Source organism: Quercus robur, chromosome 2 (assembly GCF_932294415.1).
Source record: "Quercus robur chromosome 2, dhQueRobu3.1, whole genome shotgun sequence".
NCBI lineage: Eukaryota > Viridiplantae > Streptophyta > Magnoliopsida > Fagales > Fagaceae > Quercus > Quercus robur.
Genome location: NC_065535.1, coordinates 45,637,223 through 45,656,782, shown reverse-complemented (window position 1 = coordinate 45,656,782; position 19,560 = coordinate 45,637,223). Strand labels below are relative to the sequence as shown.

General features: G+C 35.0%; 1 protein-coding gene across 3 annotated transcripts; it reads right to left on the bottom strand.

The window, feature by feature from the left end:
- Positions 1–282: 282 nt before the first annotated feature.
- On the bottom strand, positions 283–17,357 carry LOC126713767 (probable plastidic glucose transporter 2). 3 transcript variants are annotated; one of them, XM_050413628.1, is made up of 14 exons: positions 17,027–17,356; positions 15,771–15,884; positions 14,896–15,007; positions 14,699–14,766; positions 14,475–14,607; positions 10,522–10,621; positions 10,308–10,420; positions 10,138–10,231; positions 9,287–9,440; positions 8,983–9,126; positions 8,812–8,885; positions 2,868–2,956; positions 1,154–1,268; positions 283–798 (listed from the first exon to the last, which is right to left on the bottom strand). In XM_050413628.1, exons 2-14 carry the CDS (start codon positions 15,859–15,861, stop codon positions 616–618), a joined length of 1,470 nt encoding a protein of 489 aa, XP_050269585.1. In that variant the 5' UTR covers positions 15,862–15,884; positions 17,027–17,356; the 3' UTR covers positions 283–615. The 3 variants fall into 3 exon arrangements, with proteins under 3 accessions (XP_050269585.1, XP_050269584.1, XP_050269586.1); XM_050413627.1 differs by having other exon boundaries at positions 15,771–15,894; positions 17,027–17,355; XM_050413629.1 differs by lacking the exon at positions 8,983–9,126 and having other exon boundaries at positions 15,771–15,894; positions 17,027–17,357.
- Positions 17,358–19,560: the final 2,203 nt, after the last annotated feature.

The window sequence follows — 19,560 nt, the reverse complement described above, 5'->3', positions numbered from 1 at the left end:
AATTTTTTAGGGCCTGACAATGTTTAGTAGAATCTTAGTACATTTCCACCGGGAATGGTAGTTAGATAGACGGCGGCACAGTCACGCAGTGACCATCTGGCATAAGGGGACCTACACAACTTACACATGTAGATGTAACCTCAGCTTCTCTCCTTCCCTACGAAAAGGATTTGAAGCCATCTCCAGGAACTTCTGTAACTCTAAATAGCCTCGTGGATTTGATCCCAATAAATAAACCACCATGGGTACAATTTAATTAAACATCATGACAAGGAGACGACGAATTTAATCATATATATATATATATATTATATTTTCAAAGTACATTGATGTGTTTGAAGGGGATTACATAATTCTAAGACAAATCCAGTCCTAAAAAGTTTCCATGGCAGGCATTTCTAAGTTTCCATTGAAGGGGATTACACTTGATGGATATATTGCTATCTACCAGAAACTTCACATAAAGCACATATGACGATCAACAAAATCTGACCTCAAAGTATCCATTGGCTAAACATATATCATCTCTCTAAGTACAAACTCCCTCGTAAGGTATTGCCACAACTTTGGTCGAAACTTGAAACTGCAACTTCACTTAACCATAGTAAGTACATACTATTCTTGCGGAAGAAGTGCTATCTCAATTTCTTGAAGGGATTTCCCTTTCGTTTCCACCACATTTCTTTTTACAAACACCACGGCTATTAAACAAAAAGAACTAAATATTGAGTACAAGAGCTGTGGCCCAAGTTGCTCCAGCAATCGCAAGAACAGCAACCCCACAAAGAAATTGATCACCTGAAGAACCAGTTTAACCAATTAAGCAAAGGAAATCAGGAGATGATGGAAGTCCACTTCATTCTGAATTACCATTGAATTAAAAATTAATTCATATAATTTCAAATTGCCAAGATGTAGCATCTACAAGCATTAACTTAGTTGACTGGTAACCATAGATCCACTAAAATTCACCAAATTCTATTCCCCCCAACTCATGCATGAGTAAGGATTTGAACCTAGGAGCTCTAGTACAAGGGGAATGCCATTCTGCTGCTTGATCCAGAAGCCAGCAAGAGCAGACATAAAATTTAAAAAAAAAAATATATATATATATATATATAAATAAATAAATAAATAAAAGGAAGAGAATTACCCAATGAACTGACATGCAGATTGCCATAGCTTTTGCCCTAATTCGACTGGGGAAAATTTCAGGTAGAAGGAGACCGGGAACTGGACCAGCTCCCAGAGCAAATGTAAAGACAAACCTGTACAAAGAAATCCATTGTTAGTCCTTGATCCTTGAATTTCTCCCATGGCTTGAATTTCAAACAACCGTGATGCGTACTTATCCCTAGATAGCTGTCAGACAATCCCAAGTAGTTAATTAAAACTAGAAAATTTTTATTTATTCAATCATCAATTCTAAGATATCCAACTCATTTTTCAGAGCAATTTCCAATACGATAACTAATTAAATACTAGACAAAATGATTTTATTTGTTCATTCATCATTTTCAAAGATATCCAACTCATTTATCAGATCAATTTCTAATAACTTCGTTACACTATTGAGCCTAAAATCCCTCTCAATCAATCTTTGTAGTGGGGAGGAATTGTTTTCCTGATCCAAAGAGTCCCAGTTGCCATAGTCAGAGATATATATGTAGTTCCAGATGATCCAGATAGGGCTGCTTATATTGCCCGTTGGGGTCACTCAAAGTCAGAAACCCAAATAGAGTCCAAATGACTACTAAGGTTCCCAACCATGGCCAGAATTATTTTAGGCGGAGTTACCTATTGTTATTTTTTATATTAGCATGTTATTTTACAATAGTATAAGGGAATTCTTGTAATCATGCCATAAACCCTAATATTAAGGTGAGGGACTGATTAACAAAGCCCTAGACCTTTTTCTCAAATCTCTATCTTTCCATTCTTCTTTCCTCCTCTCTTTTAACCCTAATATCTCATATTTTACAACTCAACTTGGTATCAAAGTGTACCAATCTACCCTAGAACGTGTTTGAACAATCTGAAGATTGTTATTAGAACCAAGGTGTGCTGACTTCAACATTCATATGCTGAGATCATCACTGGTGTCCATTTATTAATTCTTGTAGTTTCCAGTAGCTTATTTGCTAAATATGAGACTAAAGATACAGTTTTTAATAGCTTTTATACTAAATGTGTGACAAAAAGATAAAAGTTAGCTTATTTATAATATTAAAAAAAAAAAAAAAAAGAAAGAAAGAAGCTGAGACAAAAAGCAAAAAGCTAACAGATGATGTCAACACCAACATGGTCACCAGATTCCGGCAACCACATGATTTGAGTCACCGATCTCCCCTGTAATTATAGTGACTTTTCCAGAATTTTTTGGAACCATTTTTATGGGTTCAATCTCTCCTTCACAACTTGGGTATTGATATTCCTACACCTATGCAGATATATTATGACAATCAGGCTACTATCTTTATAGTTAACAATCCTGAGTTCCATATAAATACCAAACTTATCAAGGTTAGGTTACTGTCACTTTATTCAGATTTATTGGTGAGGAAATAGATTGTCACTCCCTTTGTTCGCTCAGATGATCACGTGGTGATATTCTCATGAAACTGTTTGTTCATGCCTCCTTTCAACAATTGTCTATCAAGTTAGGCAAATTTGATATGATGCTCTGGGTTGAGGATGAGTGTTAGAGTTAATTATATTAGCACAGCACTTCTACAAGTCCAAGAATAAAAGTAGCCCATAGTAATGAGTCACATTTTCCATTTGACTAAATTTATAATTTAAAAAAAAAAAAAAATGCATCTATCATAAATTCATCTTCAAGATGCATGCGTTAAGAGATTACTCACATCAGCATGCCACCAACAGATAGGTACATAGCCCCAGAGTTTGCAAAATAAGAACTTGCTGCAGTGACTTGAAGAATCATAGACATCACCTGGGTGAATATAACGCAAAATGTCAGAACCGGGCTCCAAGTTCATTAACTTCAAGACATGTTAGAACGTTATTTTTAGAGTAATGCATAATGCGCAATAAATGAATGTCTAATGCAGAGTAGGCATGTAGAAACAAAATCTGTAACACACTATTACAACTCTTCCACGAAACCTAAGTTCTACAAGAACGCTAAGCTAGTAAGCAAAATAATAGAGAAAATCTCTCTAACAAACTTTTATTAATCAACACATTACAATAATCCACCTCCCTATAAAAAGTATTTATAAGAATAGAATTTCTCCTACTCTTTTTAGAAAAAGAAATAAAAAACCTACTTCTAATTAAAAAAGGAAAAACTATTTAACTAGAAAAAGAAAAACAATTAAAATAGTAATTCAACTAGGAAAAGGATTTAATTGAACTTTTAAAAGCAAATAAATCCTAATTCCACTAGGAAAGAGAAAACAACATAAAATACTAAAATATTTTCTTCTCCCTTAACCAATCTGCATCATTCTCCCAGGGTTAGGGAAAACTCGTCCTCGAGTCTTTGTGATAATCTTCCATAATCAATTGGAACCCCGAATAATCCTCTCCATCCTATTCTTCTATGCAAGACAAGATGAATCAATATGCTACTTATCAATCTTTTCTCACTCATAATAAATCTTGATATATGAATTTTTATTCTTGACTTCTTTTGCCACGATGGGATATACATGAAGCAGGTACCAAAAAAGAATCCATGCACACATCCATAAACTTCATATTGCCTCCTCCACAAGGATTACTTAAAATCACTCACTCATGCCTCTTATTGTCCTCTATTAATTCTTGTTCAATAAAATCCTCCCAAGGATCAATAAAGTTTTCCATTAATCTCTCCAAATTAATATTAACTATACTATGAGGAAAGTGTTTCTCTGAAGCTCATCACCCCCAATAAAATCATAGTGTTTAATGTGTTCAAGTTCAAGCTTTAGTAGATCGAAACATCATTCATCAATAGAGAACTCATCTATTGATGAACAAACCAATTGTATCGACTTATGATTGTAATAAAAAAAAATCAATAACCTCTTGTGCTTTAATGTCGAAAGTCTCACCAACAATGTGAGTTTTGGGCTCACCTTGTATGTATATAACTTTATTTTTATCAAGCTCAATCTTGTCTCCTTGACTTCATCAGGATAGTCATCATAAATTGGTGGAGATTCCCAATTTACTACACAAACTCTATGATATCGCAGTCATCCTTCTTGATATCGAAATCCTCCTCCTCCACATAACGTGGATTTGGATGGAAGTTTTGAGGTCAAGTTCCCACAGCTAAGGCATTGAACTGCTTTGACAACGCATCAAACCACTCCTCCATTCGTTGAAAGAACGTCTCTAATTGTGTGCATCACGTGCAACCCCATCGCATTCATACATGTCATCTATGGCAACAAGTCTTCCTCCACGTGCTCCTCTTTGTGTCGTGGTAGGAACCTAGTGTTGCTCTAATACCAACTGATGCAGCGTAGACATGTAGAAGTAGAATCTATAACACACAATTACTACAACTCTTCCACAAAACCTAAGTTCTACAAGAACACTAGGCTAGTAAGCAAAATAATAGAGAAAACCTCTCTAACAAACACTTTTTTTTTTTTAATAACGAAATTTCATTAAACAAAATACCCAGGTACACCGAGAGTGTACATGGATAGGAGTACATCAAGTTTGTAAATTACAATGATCAAGCATAACAAAGAGATTGGAACAAGAAAAAGAAGTAAAAACAGAACTCCAATCAAACAAAGAATGGAGGAGAGATTTAATCTCGAGAATCGACCATTCCTTTCCCTCAAAGCATCTAGTGTTCCTTTCTAAGTTGCACGGACTCGGGTACAGGTACAAGGGTATAACACGTTTGGGATACAGCTATTAATTAATTACTTAATATTTATTTTTATGTATAATTTAAATATTTTTAGACATAATTTGTTTATTTTAGGTTTAAAAATTATGTTACAACAAAAAAAATGCTTGAAAACATATCTAAAATTAATTATTTCTGTGATGTCAAGGAGGTTTGGAGTAATTTTGTAATTATTTATGTGCTCATGGGGTTTTTTATTATTATTATTAGTTAGGAAATTCTGATTTTGGGTTTGGGAATTTTATGTAGTAGAATTATTTTTGGGTTAGGCTGTTGGTATACTTTTGTTGTGGGCTTGGCTTGAGTTGGGTTAAATTTCAATCGGGGCTTTAGTGTGAATAGGTTGGCTTGCTGGCTCATGTCTATTCGAGCTTAAATGTTTGGGTTTAAAGGTAAAATGGAACCAGACCAATCTTTTCTTTTTTTTTGATGAAAAATACTTCATTTTATTGAGACAAGGATAAAAACAATACATCTTGAGACACTAATTGCTCAATGATACATGGAGTTTCCTCTACCCAATCTTTTTTGATCTAGAAGACTAGAACATTCTCTCTCTCTCTCTCTCTCTCTCTCTCTCTCTCTCTTGCCAAAGGCCATGGCAAAAAGCTCTGCGCTCTTGATCAATTCAAATTTTAAAGCTTACCCGTAGAACTTTGGCAAGGGTGGAATGGCTTTGTTTAGTCGCCGATATACAACGATCTACAGCAGAATGGCTTCGCAAGAGGGAGAACTCAAAGAACAGAGCAAGAGAGGCTGAATATCTTCTTCTTTTTTCCCCTCTCCCATGTCCGAGATGAACCCGGCGTGTCATGACCGTGTTCGGGCCGTATACAGAATAAAAAAAGATTTTCTCTCTCTAGTACGCGATGGGTACGTTTTCTGGGCATGTCTTACTAGTACCCATGTCCAACACGGGTACTTGGCCAATTTTGGTGTGTCCATGTGGCCAATTTTGGTGTGTCCATGCAACATAGTTCCTTTATCGCCAAAGACACCATAAAACAACAATGTGGGACAGCCCTCCACAAGTCTATGTTGCGATGTCTACCAAACAGGCCTTGCCAATCTGCAAATAAATCCGCAACACTTAGGCATAACCCAGATCACACCAAAAAGGACCCACACCATAGACCATAGTTCGAAAGCAATGGGACAATAGAGAAGAAGATAGTTTACCGATGCCTTGCTTCCTTTACACGTATAACACCAATCCAAAATAGGGACACCCTTATTCCAAATAATCTATCAAGAGTCAAAATCTTACCTAAAGTGACAATCCAAGAAAAGAAAACACCTCTAGGAGGGATCTTAGAGCACCACACAAGTCTCCAAGGAAAAAGAGAGTCAGGGGTCAAGAAGAGGGATAAATAGTACTCACTAACCTTAATGCCTTTATTCTTTTAGAAGGGGGAAATTTTCAGAGGGACAATCGACCATTCCATTTCGAGAACATGTGGCTAAAGGCAAATGGTTTTGTGGACAGAGTGAGAACCTGGTGGGAATCCTATCTTTTTCAAGGCTCCCCTAGCTTTCAGATTGCCAGCAAACTAAAAGCTTTGAAGTTAGATTTGAAAAAATGGAATGAAGAAGAATTTGGGAATGTAGAGAATAGGCTGTGCAAGCTATGGAAAGACCTTAATGATTTAGAGTTGATTGTTGATAGCCAACCTCTAACCAATGAGGAGATATTGGAGAAGGATCAGCTTCGCACTAAGCTTGAAAAGGTAACCCTTATGGAAGAAACCTCCAGGAGATAGAAATCTAGGGCACTTTGGATTCGAGAGGGAAATAGAAATACTAAGGTCTTCCATAAAACAACAAATTCTCATAGAAGATTTAATACCATTGACAATTTGGAGGTGGATGGTGAGCTAACATCGAATCCGAGTTCCATAGCTGCTTGCATATCCCTCTTCTACAAACAGTTATACTCTTAGATTGAAGGTCAAAGACCTGTCCTTGATGAAGTGGAATTTTCTAGGATTTTCGAGGAGGAAGCTGCTTGGTTGGACAGACCCTTTGAAGAAGAGGAAGTTTATGGTCTCATCAAAGATTGCAATGGCGACAAATCTCTAGGACTCGATGGTTTCTCAATGGCCTTCTTTCAGTCTTGTTGGGTTTTTTTAAAGCGGGAAATTATGGAGCTTCTTGGAAATTTCCATTCCCAAGCTGTTTTTGAGAAAAGCCTTAATGCCACTTTCCTTTCTCTTATTCCAAAGAAGGTTGATGCTTTCAATGTGAGGGACATTAGACCTATTAGTCTTGTGGGTGGTATTTATAAAATCCTTTCCAAGGTACTGGCTAATAGGCTAAAAAGGGTAAATTTTCTAGGATTATTTATGAGACCCAAAATGCCTTTGTGTTCGACAGACAAATCTTGGATTCTGTTTTAATTGCTAATGAATGCTTGGATAGTAGACTCAAGGCGAGAGTTCCAAGTGTTTTATGTAAATTGGATGTGGAGAAAGCATTTGATCATGTCAATTGGGACTTTCTTTTGTATATGTTGCAACGATGTGGGTTCTTTGAGCAGTGTAGGAAGTGGATTATGTTTTACATTTCCACGGTGAAATTTTCCATTCTGATCAATGGTAGCCCTAAAGATTTCTTTGGGAGTTCTAGGGGACTATGTTAAGGTGACCCACTCTCCCTGCTTTATTTGCAATTGTTATGGAAGCTTTAAGCCTCTTATTGGATGGAGTTGTTCTGGCTAGTCACATCTCAGGATTCACTGTTGGCTCCAGAACTCATGCTCCCTTAACGGTGTCTCACCTTTTTCCAGACGATACTTTAATTTTCTGTGATGTTTTACCTAGTTAGATAGGTAAATTGAGAGAGATCTTATCTTCCTTTGAGGCCGTGTCAGGTTTGCATATTAATCTGGCTAAATCTAAATTGGTTCTAGTTGGAAAGCTGTTAAATATGGGAGAGCTTGTGGGCCTTTTAGGGTGTAGGCAGTCCTCGCTGCTAATGACTTATTTGGGGCTTCCGTTAGGAGCTAAATTTAAGGATAGGGCAATTTGGAACCCTATTCTTGAAAAAATTGAGCGAAGACTAGCAAGTTGGAAGCGTTTATATCTATCAAAAGGTGGTAAGGTTACTTTACTTAAAAGTACTCTCTCAACCTTGCTTACTTATTACCTGTCTCTCTTCCCTATTCTGGTGGATATAGCAAATCGTATTGAGAAGCTCCAGCAGGATTTTTTATGGGGTAGTTTGATGAGTCCCCTAAATTCAGTTTGGTTAAGTGGGCTCAGGTTTGTAGCCCTTTAAAGTCTGGTGGGTTGGGTGTTCTTTATTTCTCTTCCTTTCTCTAACAAACTTTTAGTAATCAACACATAACAATAATCCACCTCCCTAAAAAGAGTATTTAGAGGAATAGAATTTCTCCTACTCCTTTTACGAAAATAAATAATAAACCTACTTCTACTTGAGAAAGGAAAAACAATTAAAATCCTAATTCAACTAGGAAAAGGATTTAATTGAACTTGTAAAAGCAAATATATTCTAATTCCACTAGGAAAGAGAAAACAACATAAAATATTAAAATATTTTCTTCTCTCTTAGCCAATTTGCATCATTGAAGGATTTTAATTGAACTTGTAAAAGCAAATAAATCCTAATTCCACTAGGAAAGAGAAAACAACATAAAATATTAAAATATTTTCTTCTCCCATAACCAATCTGCATCAATGTCTATTACCAACCCATTATCGGTATATTAAAATAACCAATTTCCTCTATTCTAAAGGATTATACTAGTCCATTTTTAATATAATAACATCACTCTCCTTTTGCTTTGAACATAGAATCAATATTTAAGAGCTCCTTTTCCAGCCTCCCAAATAGATGAAGTGCAGATTTAGTTTTATAATCACAATACTTTGACCATAGAAGGAGGAAAGTGATTTGGAAGTACAATTTACCATGCCCGAAAAGCTCCATAGAAGGAGCGCCTTTCTTCCTAGTTTATCCATCAAAACCATCGCAATAATTGATCCTGCAGGAAAAGAAAAAATAATAATAATAAATGGTGCTGTCAAGAGACAGAATGCATAATCCTAGATACAAAAGGGGCTACCATGAACTGAAGCTACCTGTTAAATTTGCAATTCCTACGAAGACATTGGCAAGGTTGGACGGCACTCCAGCACTTTTAAAAACAGTTGAAGAGAAATAAAACACAGCATTTATACCAGATAGCTGTTGTAAAGCAAATAGGGTTGACCCAATAAAAACAACTGCAAAAGGAACGCGTGAATAACAAAGAACTTTTGGAAAGCCCAAAAACAATATAAGACAAAGAAGAAAAAGCAATGGCAATGGCAACTGTGGACACGAGAAAAAGGGAGTGATTATACTTGGAAATTCATAAAATTATACCAGATGTATCATATTTACCTCTAAAATGGCGACCATAAAACAACTCAGATAGCTTCACAGTATCAGTGTCATCTCCCTTGTCTGACTTGGATAATTCTGCCATAGCAACTTTGACATGTGATCCTCCTAGGAGCTTCTCAAATTCAGCTTCAGCTTCCTCAGTTCTTCCTCTCTATATCACACCATTAAGAAACTTTTTAGTCTGTCTTCAGCATAAGCACTTACATAAAACACATGTAATTGGAATTTTATCTCATGTTATGGGTAGAAGAGCTACTTGGCCAAACTTGCACAGAGGAGAGGAACTGTTTCTATGGGGAGGAGCCAATACTCACCCATTCCCCCCCCCCCCCCCCACCCCCCCAAATCCAAAAAAAAAAAAAAAAAAAAACCAGAAGGAAAAGATGGAAAGTACTGCAACTTCTTTGGAAGCCAATACAGAAAACAGAACTGCACCTTTCTGTGCAGGTCTTTGTGCTAAGAGAGAGAGAGAGAGAATCATGATTTTTTCCACAAATAATTGAAGAAAGGATAAAATTTTCTATTCAAATTCAAAAAATATGCTTTAAGATATAAAGAGTGCACAAGAGATCAACAGAATAATAATAATAATAATCTAGTATATGTCAAATAGAGAATAATTATACAAAATTTTAAAAATAATAATAATAATAATGGCATATTGCAGCACTAAAACTTAAAGAATTTTAGCTCATCTTGTAAAAAATTATAAATATGGTTTATATAGAATTTAGTAAGGACTTTATTCATTCTGAGTAACAGAAAGCAATTACAGTATAGAGATTTATAATAATAATAATGACAATGATAATCATCTCAAGACAAATTAAAAAAATATGAAAGCAAACCTTGTATAGCCAATGGGGACTCTCTGCACAAAACACCATGGCTACAGCAAGTACTGCAGCTGGAATTGTAGATACCCAGAAACAGATACGCCACCTGAGCATAAAATAAGTATATCAAACAGTCGAACATGAAATACAGATACTGAGAAATCTAATAGGAGTGTCTTTACCAGCCAGCAGTTTCTTTAACAGGGATTCCAATAAACAGAGCCCCCATAAGTCCAAGACATGTTGCAATTTGAATAAAGCTTCCATAAGTACCCCTCACAAGTGCTGGAGAAATCTGCACACATAGATGGGACAAGATCATATATGATAAACTCCCTTTCATCAACAACCAAGAAAAATTTAAGCTGGAATCAATGAGACACAAATGTAACCAACCTCTGTTACATAGAGAGAAGCAACAGGGGGACCCAAGCCCATTCCAGTCCCAACAAATAACCGTCCCAAAAGCATACCAGCAAGACTTTTGCTTGTTGCACTGAAATGCAGGCAATTAATTATCATCCAATCTATAACTGAAAATTATGCAATGTAAAATACGCTATCAGGAAAGCATCTATAATATATGTTAGAGTTAGTTCTAGTTGTCGTTATTTTAGCATATTAATAGGGCTATTTTTGTAATCATGTTATGAAATCCTAATACAGATGTATTCTAAGGTGTGGGCTTGATCAAGTTAATGCCCTCAACATTTTCTTTCTTTTCTCTGTCTCTATATTCTTTCTTCCTCATTATTCTCACTTAACCCTAAATATTCGTATTTTACAACTTAACAACTATATACATTATTATATGCAAACTTTGAATAGGTGAAAATATAGTGTTATTATCTGCCAAACAAAAGTGCGCAACAGCTGAGGGAACATACTAAATCAGTGTTGCAGATGGGACTATCAATGTAAATAGATTTCTAAACCTATCTCTGATGCAGGATAGAATAGTTTGGAAAATAAGAGAGAACAGGAGAAGTCCTAAGCTTCAACACCTAGAATATTCTTGAAACTTAGGCTTCACTACCTAAGGGTGCTTGGAATCATCACCAAGCATGAAAAATATTCTCTAATCATAAAGTTTTAATTCACATTGCAATGTCTCAAACTATTCCTGGAGCCTCTTTTTAATAGGCTTCAAGGATTATATACGATTACATTTCATAAAATCCTCAACAAAATTGGAGACCAAATTCAAAAAGAAAACAAGTGCAAAATTAAAAAAACGAAATCTGAAAAATAGATTCTGAAATAAAGTTGATTGTTCTTCTTGCACCATTCTCCTATGGTTGGAAAAAACTCAACCTTGAGTTTTGAAATGTTACAGGATAAGAATTTTTGTGCTAGACACTTGCACAATCCTAGAAGCACTTCTGGCTATTCTAAAAACAATTTAGATTTCTGTTCCACCACAATAATGGGCCTGGAATAATAAAATCAATGGGCGGAGTAAATTATACAGTCTTCTCTTGCTCTGTAGAAAGCACCATCATATCAATCTTTACCACTGATCAGTATTGTAGGCATCAAACTTAATTTTCACATCATGTGCATCTATAAATTTTCGCCTCATCAAATTGTGACTCTCCAATAAATTGAATTGGGTATACTACATATGGTTTAGGCTATATTAAGTGCACATCTATTGGTACTTGTATTTCTTTTTCAGCACAAAGTTTTGGTGCCTCAACATTATTGAGAAGCTTTACCCTCAAGATTATTGGGTGGTTTTTGGGTGGAAACCATTATTTTTTCTAGTCAGGCATTATTCCTAGCAATTTGTTGGGTTAGGTCTTGGATGGCTTTCATTATGGCTTCCAATTATACTGGGGGTTGACTTAGGAGTAGAAACTGTTTGAGCAATCATATCATCTTCTTCAAATTGTGCCTCATAGCCAGTAGCGGGTGCCACTAACTCAGGTTGTTTCTTTAATCTAAAAAGTCACCTTGCTAGGATTTGGACAAATATCTCTTTTGATCAGAACTTAACAGATTTTCTATCAAGAGTTTTCATTTCCTTTCTTCCCAATTGGTTATGGTGGGTTTTGTCCCTTCTAAGGAAAAGGTTTTCAATATTGTACCAATAGTCCACCTATCAGTTCCATCTTGGAAAACATAACAAACCAATATGATCAAAGAATTAATCCATCTCACCTGACCAATTGATGAGGGTCCATGGGTCTAGACGACCATCAAATGTAGGTGCTTCTAATACAAACATGGTTCACTTAAATAAAGTTTCAACAAATAATTGTAACAGAAATATGGGTCAGTCTAGGTCTGACCAGGGCAGATAAGCCTTACAAGTTGGACTTTATTGGAAATTCGACCCGCTGGTTGCTGCAGTGCGGTTTTATGAGCCCACATAACCTAAGCTCAATGGCCTTAGATGATTTAACAGTTGGGTAAGCTAAGTGACAGAACCAAGTAACTTTCTGACTTCTGTCCTTTACCATTTCAAAAAAGAAAAATAAAAAATAAAAAAAATTAATTAATTGGGCACCACATTACAAATCAATAAGAAAACAGAAGTCACAAAAACTTCTCAACACAGAAAGATAAAGTCAAGAAGAGGGATTCTCAGCAAAGAGGAGAGGCATGATGCCAGTGGTGGCAAGCTGTGGGTCTTCAGCATGGTGGCAAAGGCACGTGGGGTGCTAATGCTGCTCAAGCCAGCGGCGATTTAGGCTACACTGACAGTGTCAAGCTCAGACTGACTCAAGCTAGGTTCTTACAGGTTGCATTTGCAACGTGGACCTCCGGGTCAGGTGGGTGATATAATGTGGGTTGTTATTTTGGGTAAAATGGTGTGGTTTGTGAATTTGATGAGTGTTTCTCTATGTTGGAATTTTTGTTCCCTGGTTTGAAATGGGTGCAAGGGATCGGATATCGGACACACTTTGATACGAAGTTTATGCAGAATAGTTTGAAAAATAGAAACAACCAAAAATAAGAGAGAGAAAGAAAAATCCTAAGCTTCACCACTTAAAATTTTCCTTAAGACCTTAGGCTTCACCACCTTGGAATCAATACCAAGCAAGAGAAACATTTTTTTTTTTTTTTGATAGGTAAGAAAAAGTATATTAAAAAAACTACTAGATGCAAAAAAGCACCAGCAGAACAGAATTACAAAAGAGAATAAAAAGCAAAAACATAAAAAGTCAAGAAATACAAAGAAGAAGAGAGCTAAGGAATAAAGGAATAGAGTCACTAGTTCTGAGTCCCCAAGCCCTAGCCCAATCAAAAAGGGAACTAGAGAAGAGAGCAAGTAATTGGTCCTCAGATCTATCTAAATCCTCAAACGTCCGCCGATTGCGTTCCCTCCAAATACACCACATCAAACACAGCGGAACTAGGTTCCAAATGGAGGATGAATGCTTCCCCAGCCAATTCCACCAACTAAATAGAAAATCTCTCACTGTACAAGAGGGAACCCAAGAGATCCCAAAAATCCTAAAAACAAAGCACCACAGCCGATACGCCTTCCCACAATGTAACAACAGATGATCCATTGTCTCACCACAGCAACGACATATAATGCACCAATCAACGAAATCAAAACCCCTAATTCTCAAGATATCTCCCGTGAGGATCCTATCCCATGTGGCTGACCAAACGAAGAAAGAGACACGCCGGGGTGCCTTAACCTTCCAAATACCTTTCCATGGAAAAGCAATGGAAGAAGAGCCATGTAACTTATGGTAGAAAGAGAAACATTCTGAAATCATAAATGTCAATTCGTATTGCAATATCTCAAACTATTCTTGGATCCTCTTTTTAATAGGCTTCATGGACTACATTAAGCCACAATTACATCCCATAAAATCCTTAACAACATTAAAGACCAAATTCAAATTTCAAATTAAAAAAAAAAAAAAGAGTTCAAAATTCAAAAATGAACTCTTGAAAAATAATAAATTCTGAAACAAAATCTAATGTGCTTCTTGCACCAATCTGCAATAATCCTCCATATTGGAAGTATTTTTTTTATTATTAGTAAGTTACACACAACCAGTCTCACCCTCCACCTTAAGCTTATCGGGGAAGTAGATGCCATTTGAGAGCACATTGGCTATATAGAAAGTAAATTAGTAATCTTGTTGTCATTGAACATATTTTATTTGTACTACAGGTGTGTCAACAGCAAGCCCCTTTATTTTAGAAAATAACTTTACACTTACAATATCATAAAATACCAGGAATCTGAGACAACTATTAGTCTATTATGAACTAAAATTAGATCCAAATGAAGAGTATATAAAATAAAAGAGACCAAACCAATTGCAACACAAAGCCCCAGTGAGCACTCAAGTGCAATGATATTTATGGTGCAAGCATACCTCATAGAAGCACCAACAATCATAGGCAAAGCACACAACTGAAAAGCTCTACGTCGACCAACCCCATCAGCAATCCAACCACTAAGTAGCGCTCCAACAAGGGCACCACCCAGACATGTACTCACAACCAGACCTTCATTAAAATAAATGACAACCTGTTAGATAAGAGAGCTAGATGCAGAAATCAGACATCACATTAGAGCGATTAAGGAAAAAGATGTCACCTTCTGCCAAAGTATTCCCACTGAAACCAAGATCTACAGAAATGCTTTCAAGTGGTTCATTAACTACTCTGAATAGATCAGGTAACAAACAAAAAAGGTCAAAAGTAGAAATTTCAGCTAGTTGCTTCACATGTGAATAACACTCAGAAAGAGAAAAGAAAAGGAAGAAAAGACTAAGTTCAAGAAAGAGCACCAACCCTGTATGGTAGCCAAATAAGAAAGAAGATATGGTTGCAACTAGTACATGAGGAAAAGAAAGCCTCCATGGAGGGCTTGAAGTTTCCAGAGACATAACGTTCTGTAGGAGATCTATAAGACATACAGGAACAAATATATTTATTCAAATATTTAATATTTATTTGAAATTCTATTTTATATTCATATTAACTACATTATGAGATCACCCCATGGGACACCTTTGGCATCCAGGCAGACTTAGAGCATGCAGGGCCTTGAATCCAAATACATTACCCACAATGGAAGTAAACATGTGACCAATACCAGGTATATAAGCAGTGATTTCAAATGATCTCATATCATATAACATATAATTACTTATAATAAACTATTTATAAGCATTACGTATAATGAAACCCGCTGTAAAAAATAATTATGCCCAATTATCAATCTGCTTGGTAATGTTCATACAAACTGAAGTGTGTACTAAACTAGACCATAAACTCAATGAACTCTTAATAGTTTCCCAAGAAAGGAGGAATGTCTCCTCAAACAACTATATCACCTTTGCAATCTTCTCTTTCATCTTACTTTATCAATTGCATGTACTCAGTTAGCAATACAAAAAAAGAGCAAAAGTAATTCACAATAAAGGAAATTTAGCCTCAAACCCCACAGTCCATAAGTTGCTACATCAAGTGTGTTTAATATGATGACACAAGATCCATTCCATTGGGAAAGAAGCAAAGCTTCACAGCACAAGATCCAAGCTGTAGGGTGTTCAGTACATTAACCCCACAACCAAATTCAAGCAAAATTATAGGTAGCATACAACATAACTAGAACTCAAATTATTATTTACCAAATAGAGCTTAAAATTATTAAGGTGAGTCACCTGAGTTTTCTTCCAAGTCAACTGTATTTGTACAATCTCTTGATGGTAAGCGCTTGTACATTGAAGAAGCTTCACGTTGACGTCCCCACATGCCAGACTTCCACTAGCCTTTTCCTGCGATTTCCTAATTTGAATAATTTTACACGGCAACACTATTATGTTTCATCCACTGCAAACCAAACCAAATTTGTATTTCTGCAACACTAGAAATTAATTATAGGGGTCTCTTACTGTCATTATCACAAGGTAACAAATTTTCCACTTATCTACATATGCCTTCTTAGCAACCAAACAATAATGCCCCACTTAAGTGCAAGCAAAATATAGGCTAAAGAAAGAAATCAAAAAACTTATCATTAACCATCAATGCACAACATTGATTTGATATATATATATATATATATATATATATATATAGACTATTGACATACATTTATAAGGTTAACAGCCTTGTATCTTAACTTACACCTCTTAACATTTCCAACGAAAGATGTGGCCCCTCTCTCTCCCAACCATGAAATTATATATTAAAAAGGGGTGGATGTCACATCGTGATTTTTTGTTGTACGGTAAATCTATGGACTATGGGCTCAACAAATTTCACACCCATTCAGATGACAAGTTATGACTGATGTGCGAAAAAGGGATGGTAGTGGTGCGTCCATGTACCCACCAATCACAAGTTGCCACCTTAGCAAGTTGTGAAATAGTTGTATGGTTTAATTTTTCTTTGTATAGCCATTAACAGCTTTAATCATAAATAAGAAGTACTGAAAAAAGATATACATATCTGAAATGAAATGACCAAAATTTGACTACAGCTCAAGGTTTCAATAGGTAAACTAAACAACAGTTGGAAAGTACGCCTTGCCTGCCATTTGATTCACAAATATTAGGAAGAAACCACAAACACTGTGTTTGATCTCCAAAAAAATGTAGGAAATTAATATGACTTTGAACCTTAAATTTTTCTTGCCGTCTAAAATGCAGGAAATTAAACCATACTTTCTTTCCCTCATATTTCTAAGCAAACAAACAGATGCAGAGGCTAAATTAATTGCTTAATCAATCAATTAATTAAAAATATAATAAAATAGTAATACCTATGAAAAGATACAGAATCTGAGTCAAAGAAAAAAAATTTATTTCTCTATTTATATATAAATTACTGTTCCAACCAACGCCAATTTCTAGCAAATGCATGAGATTCGAACCAATCATCAAAAAAAAAAAAAAAAAGCTGAATACGTACGTACCGATCATCCAATAATTGAGAACGGATCTGGAAATATGAGCCAGTTCCTTCAATCAGTAGAACATGTTTCGGTGAGTCACAACCAAGTCGACTGTGACCAACTCGGAAATGAAAAAAAGAAACGAAAATTCTAGATGAGTATCGGAGAAGATTTTTGGCGGGGAAATGAAGTCTAAGCTATCGTGCGCCAGCTCTTTACGGTGGTTAGAGAGAGAGAGAGAGAGAGAGAGAGAGTCACAAGGGCCTCTGTTTCCTATTTATGGATGGAGAAGGAAACAGGGAGCTACCCACACCTTTCTTCTCTCTCGGATATGTATACGTATACGAATACAGAGAAAAGTCAAGAACCAAACAAAAACAGCTATGTGTGTGAGTTGGGTTGGGTTTGTATTTGGTGAAAATCACTTTCGAAAATGGTTTTTCGGAAATAAGGTTGTTTAGTTGGTCCGAAAAATTCTATTTTTCAGAAATTAAAATCCGTTGACCAAAAAAAAAAAAAAAAGCCTTTAACTACAGAAATCATTTTTCACTCCCATTTTCACTTTAAAGTATTTTCGAAAAAAGAGTTAGATATAAATGTTTGTACGAACTATGTAATTAGAATAATTAATTATAATAATAAGTAGCAATAAACTGATATAAATGTTTGTACGAGCTATGTAATGATTCGGGGGCTGGTGCAGGGTCTGTCTCCTGGCTTCTCCAAGGGTGGGTATTTTAGTAATTTAAAGTGGCTTTCGATTTCAGTGAGGACACGTGTCCGGATTAAAAAAACAAACAAACGTGACAGAGTGATAGACATGGTTATGGTGGTGCGGACCCAGTGAAGACATTGTCGGTCTGTGTGGACCCCAATTAGAAGTTGTGCTAAATTAATCTATTTTATATAAATATATATATATATATATATATATATATATATATATATATGAGATGATATTACTTAACAAGAATGGTAACATTTGTAAACATCATTTATAGACAGTAAATTTTGTAATTGATTTATTGGTTAAAAAAAAGTATTAAATGTTAATTGACTTACGACTCATTCACTTAATTAATAACAATTTTGTTTATCTCTCCTTATTTATTATTTAAAACTTTTTACATATTTTCCTTTTTTTTTCTTTTTTTTCTTTTTTGATGGTAAGAAAGAGCACACGGATTGGCTGTGTAGCCTATTTGCACTAGTGTCTCTTATACTCTCATAAATCTTCAAATACATCAGTAGATGGTTCAAAATATTTCCTTGAGTTCTTGAGTGCACAAAATAGAAAATGGATGCAAGTAGCATATTTTACTTCTCGAACTAAATCCAGATTAGAAGCCGAATTAATTTCAGTCATGGAGGTTCTCTTCAAACTTTTGCGTGACATTAGATGGAAAGCCTAGTTAAAGGTATCCAAATAGCTCAAGGAACCCAGCCATGTCCCATTTACAATTGCAGATGATAGACACATCTTCTGAAGGGACAAAAAATCTAACAGAAATTAGATTAGCACTAGTGGCATCGGATAAATTACAAGCTTAGTCAGTCATTAGATTAAAAACTGCTGAGGGAAATACAGAGTACCTTGGTCTCACATTGTCTTCATGAAGATTAAATTCTATCTCATATCAAAAAATTACAAACTTGGTCAATCATTAAACAACACTTTGTCATTTATTTATTTTTAAGGAGACAAGATATATATTCATAATTGATAAGACTATAAGGGCATGACCAACTTAAAAGAATGAAAAAAAAAAAAAAAAAAAAAAAAAAAAAAGGGAAGTAGCATGAACTCAACCAAAAATATATATATATATATATATATATTGCAAATATATTTGTATAGTCATTGGCAAAAAAAGGAATATATGTAAAAGGTTTTAAATAATAAATAAGGAGAGAAAAACAAAATTGCTATTAAATTAAGTGAATGAGATGTAAGTCAATTAGCATTTAATGCTATTTTTTTAACCATTAGATCAATTACAAATCTACGGTCTACAAATGGTGTAACTTGAATCCATCTATATATATATATGGATGGATTCAAGTTACATTTGGTGTAATTTTAAGTAATATTACACCACCAAATAACTTGTTATAGAATTTATATTTTGAAAATCTCACCGTTGACTTATATGTTCTATATGTTCTTAACAATCATGCCAATTTTCATGTCAATTGGATGTTATTTACCATTTAATCTATAAACTTATCTTTTATACATTATTTTAAATTACAAAAATTTGAATTTAAAAAATTGATTGATGACATGGCTATTAATCTTTGATCACCTTAAAATTTTGCAAGTATGAAGAATATACGAAGATAATATAATCTAACGGTGGATTTGTTAAAATTTGCATTCAATTAAAAAATATCGAGTGGTGTAACATTACTTAGAGTTACACCAAGTATAATTTGAACCCATCCCATATATATATATATATATAAACCTTTGACTTTTCGTTGACCTCTCCAAAACTTACCATATTATTATCATTTTTTAAAACAAAATTATTTAACTTTTATTAATTAACAAT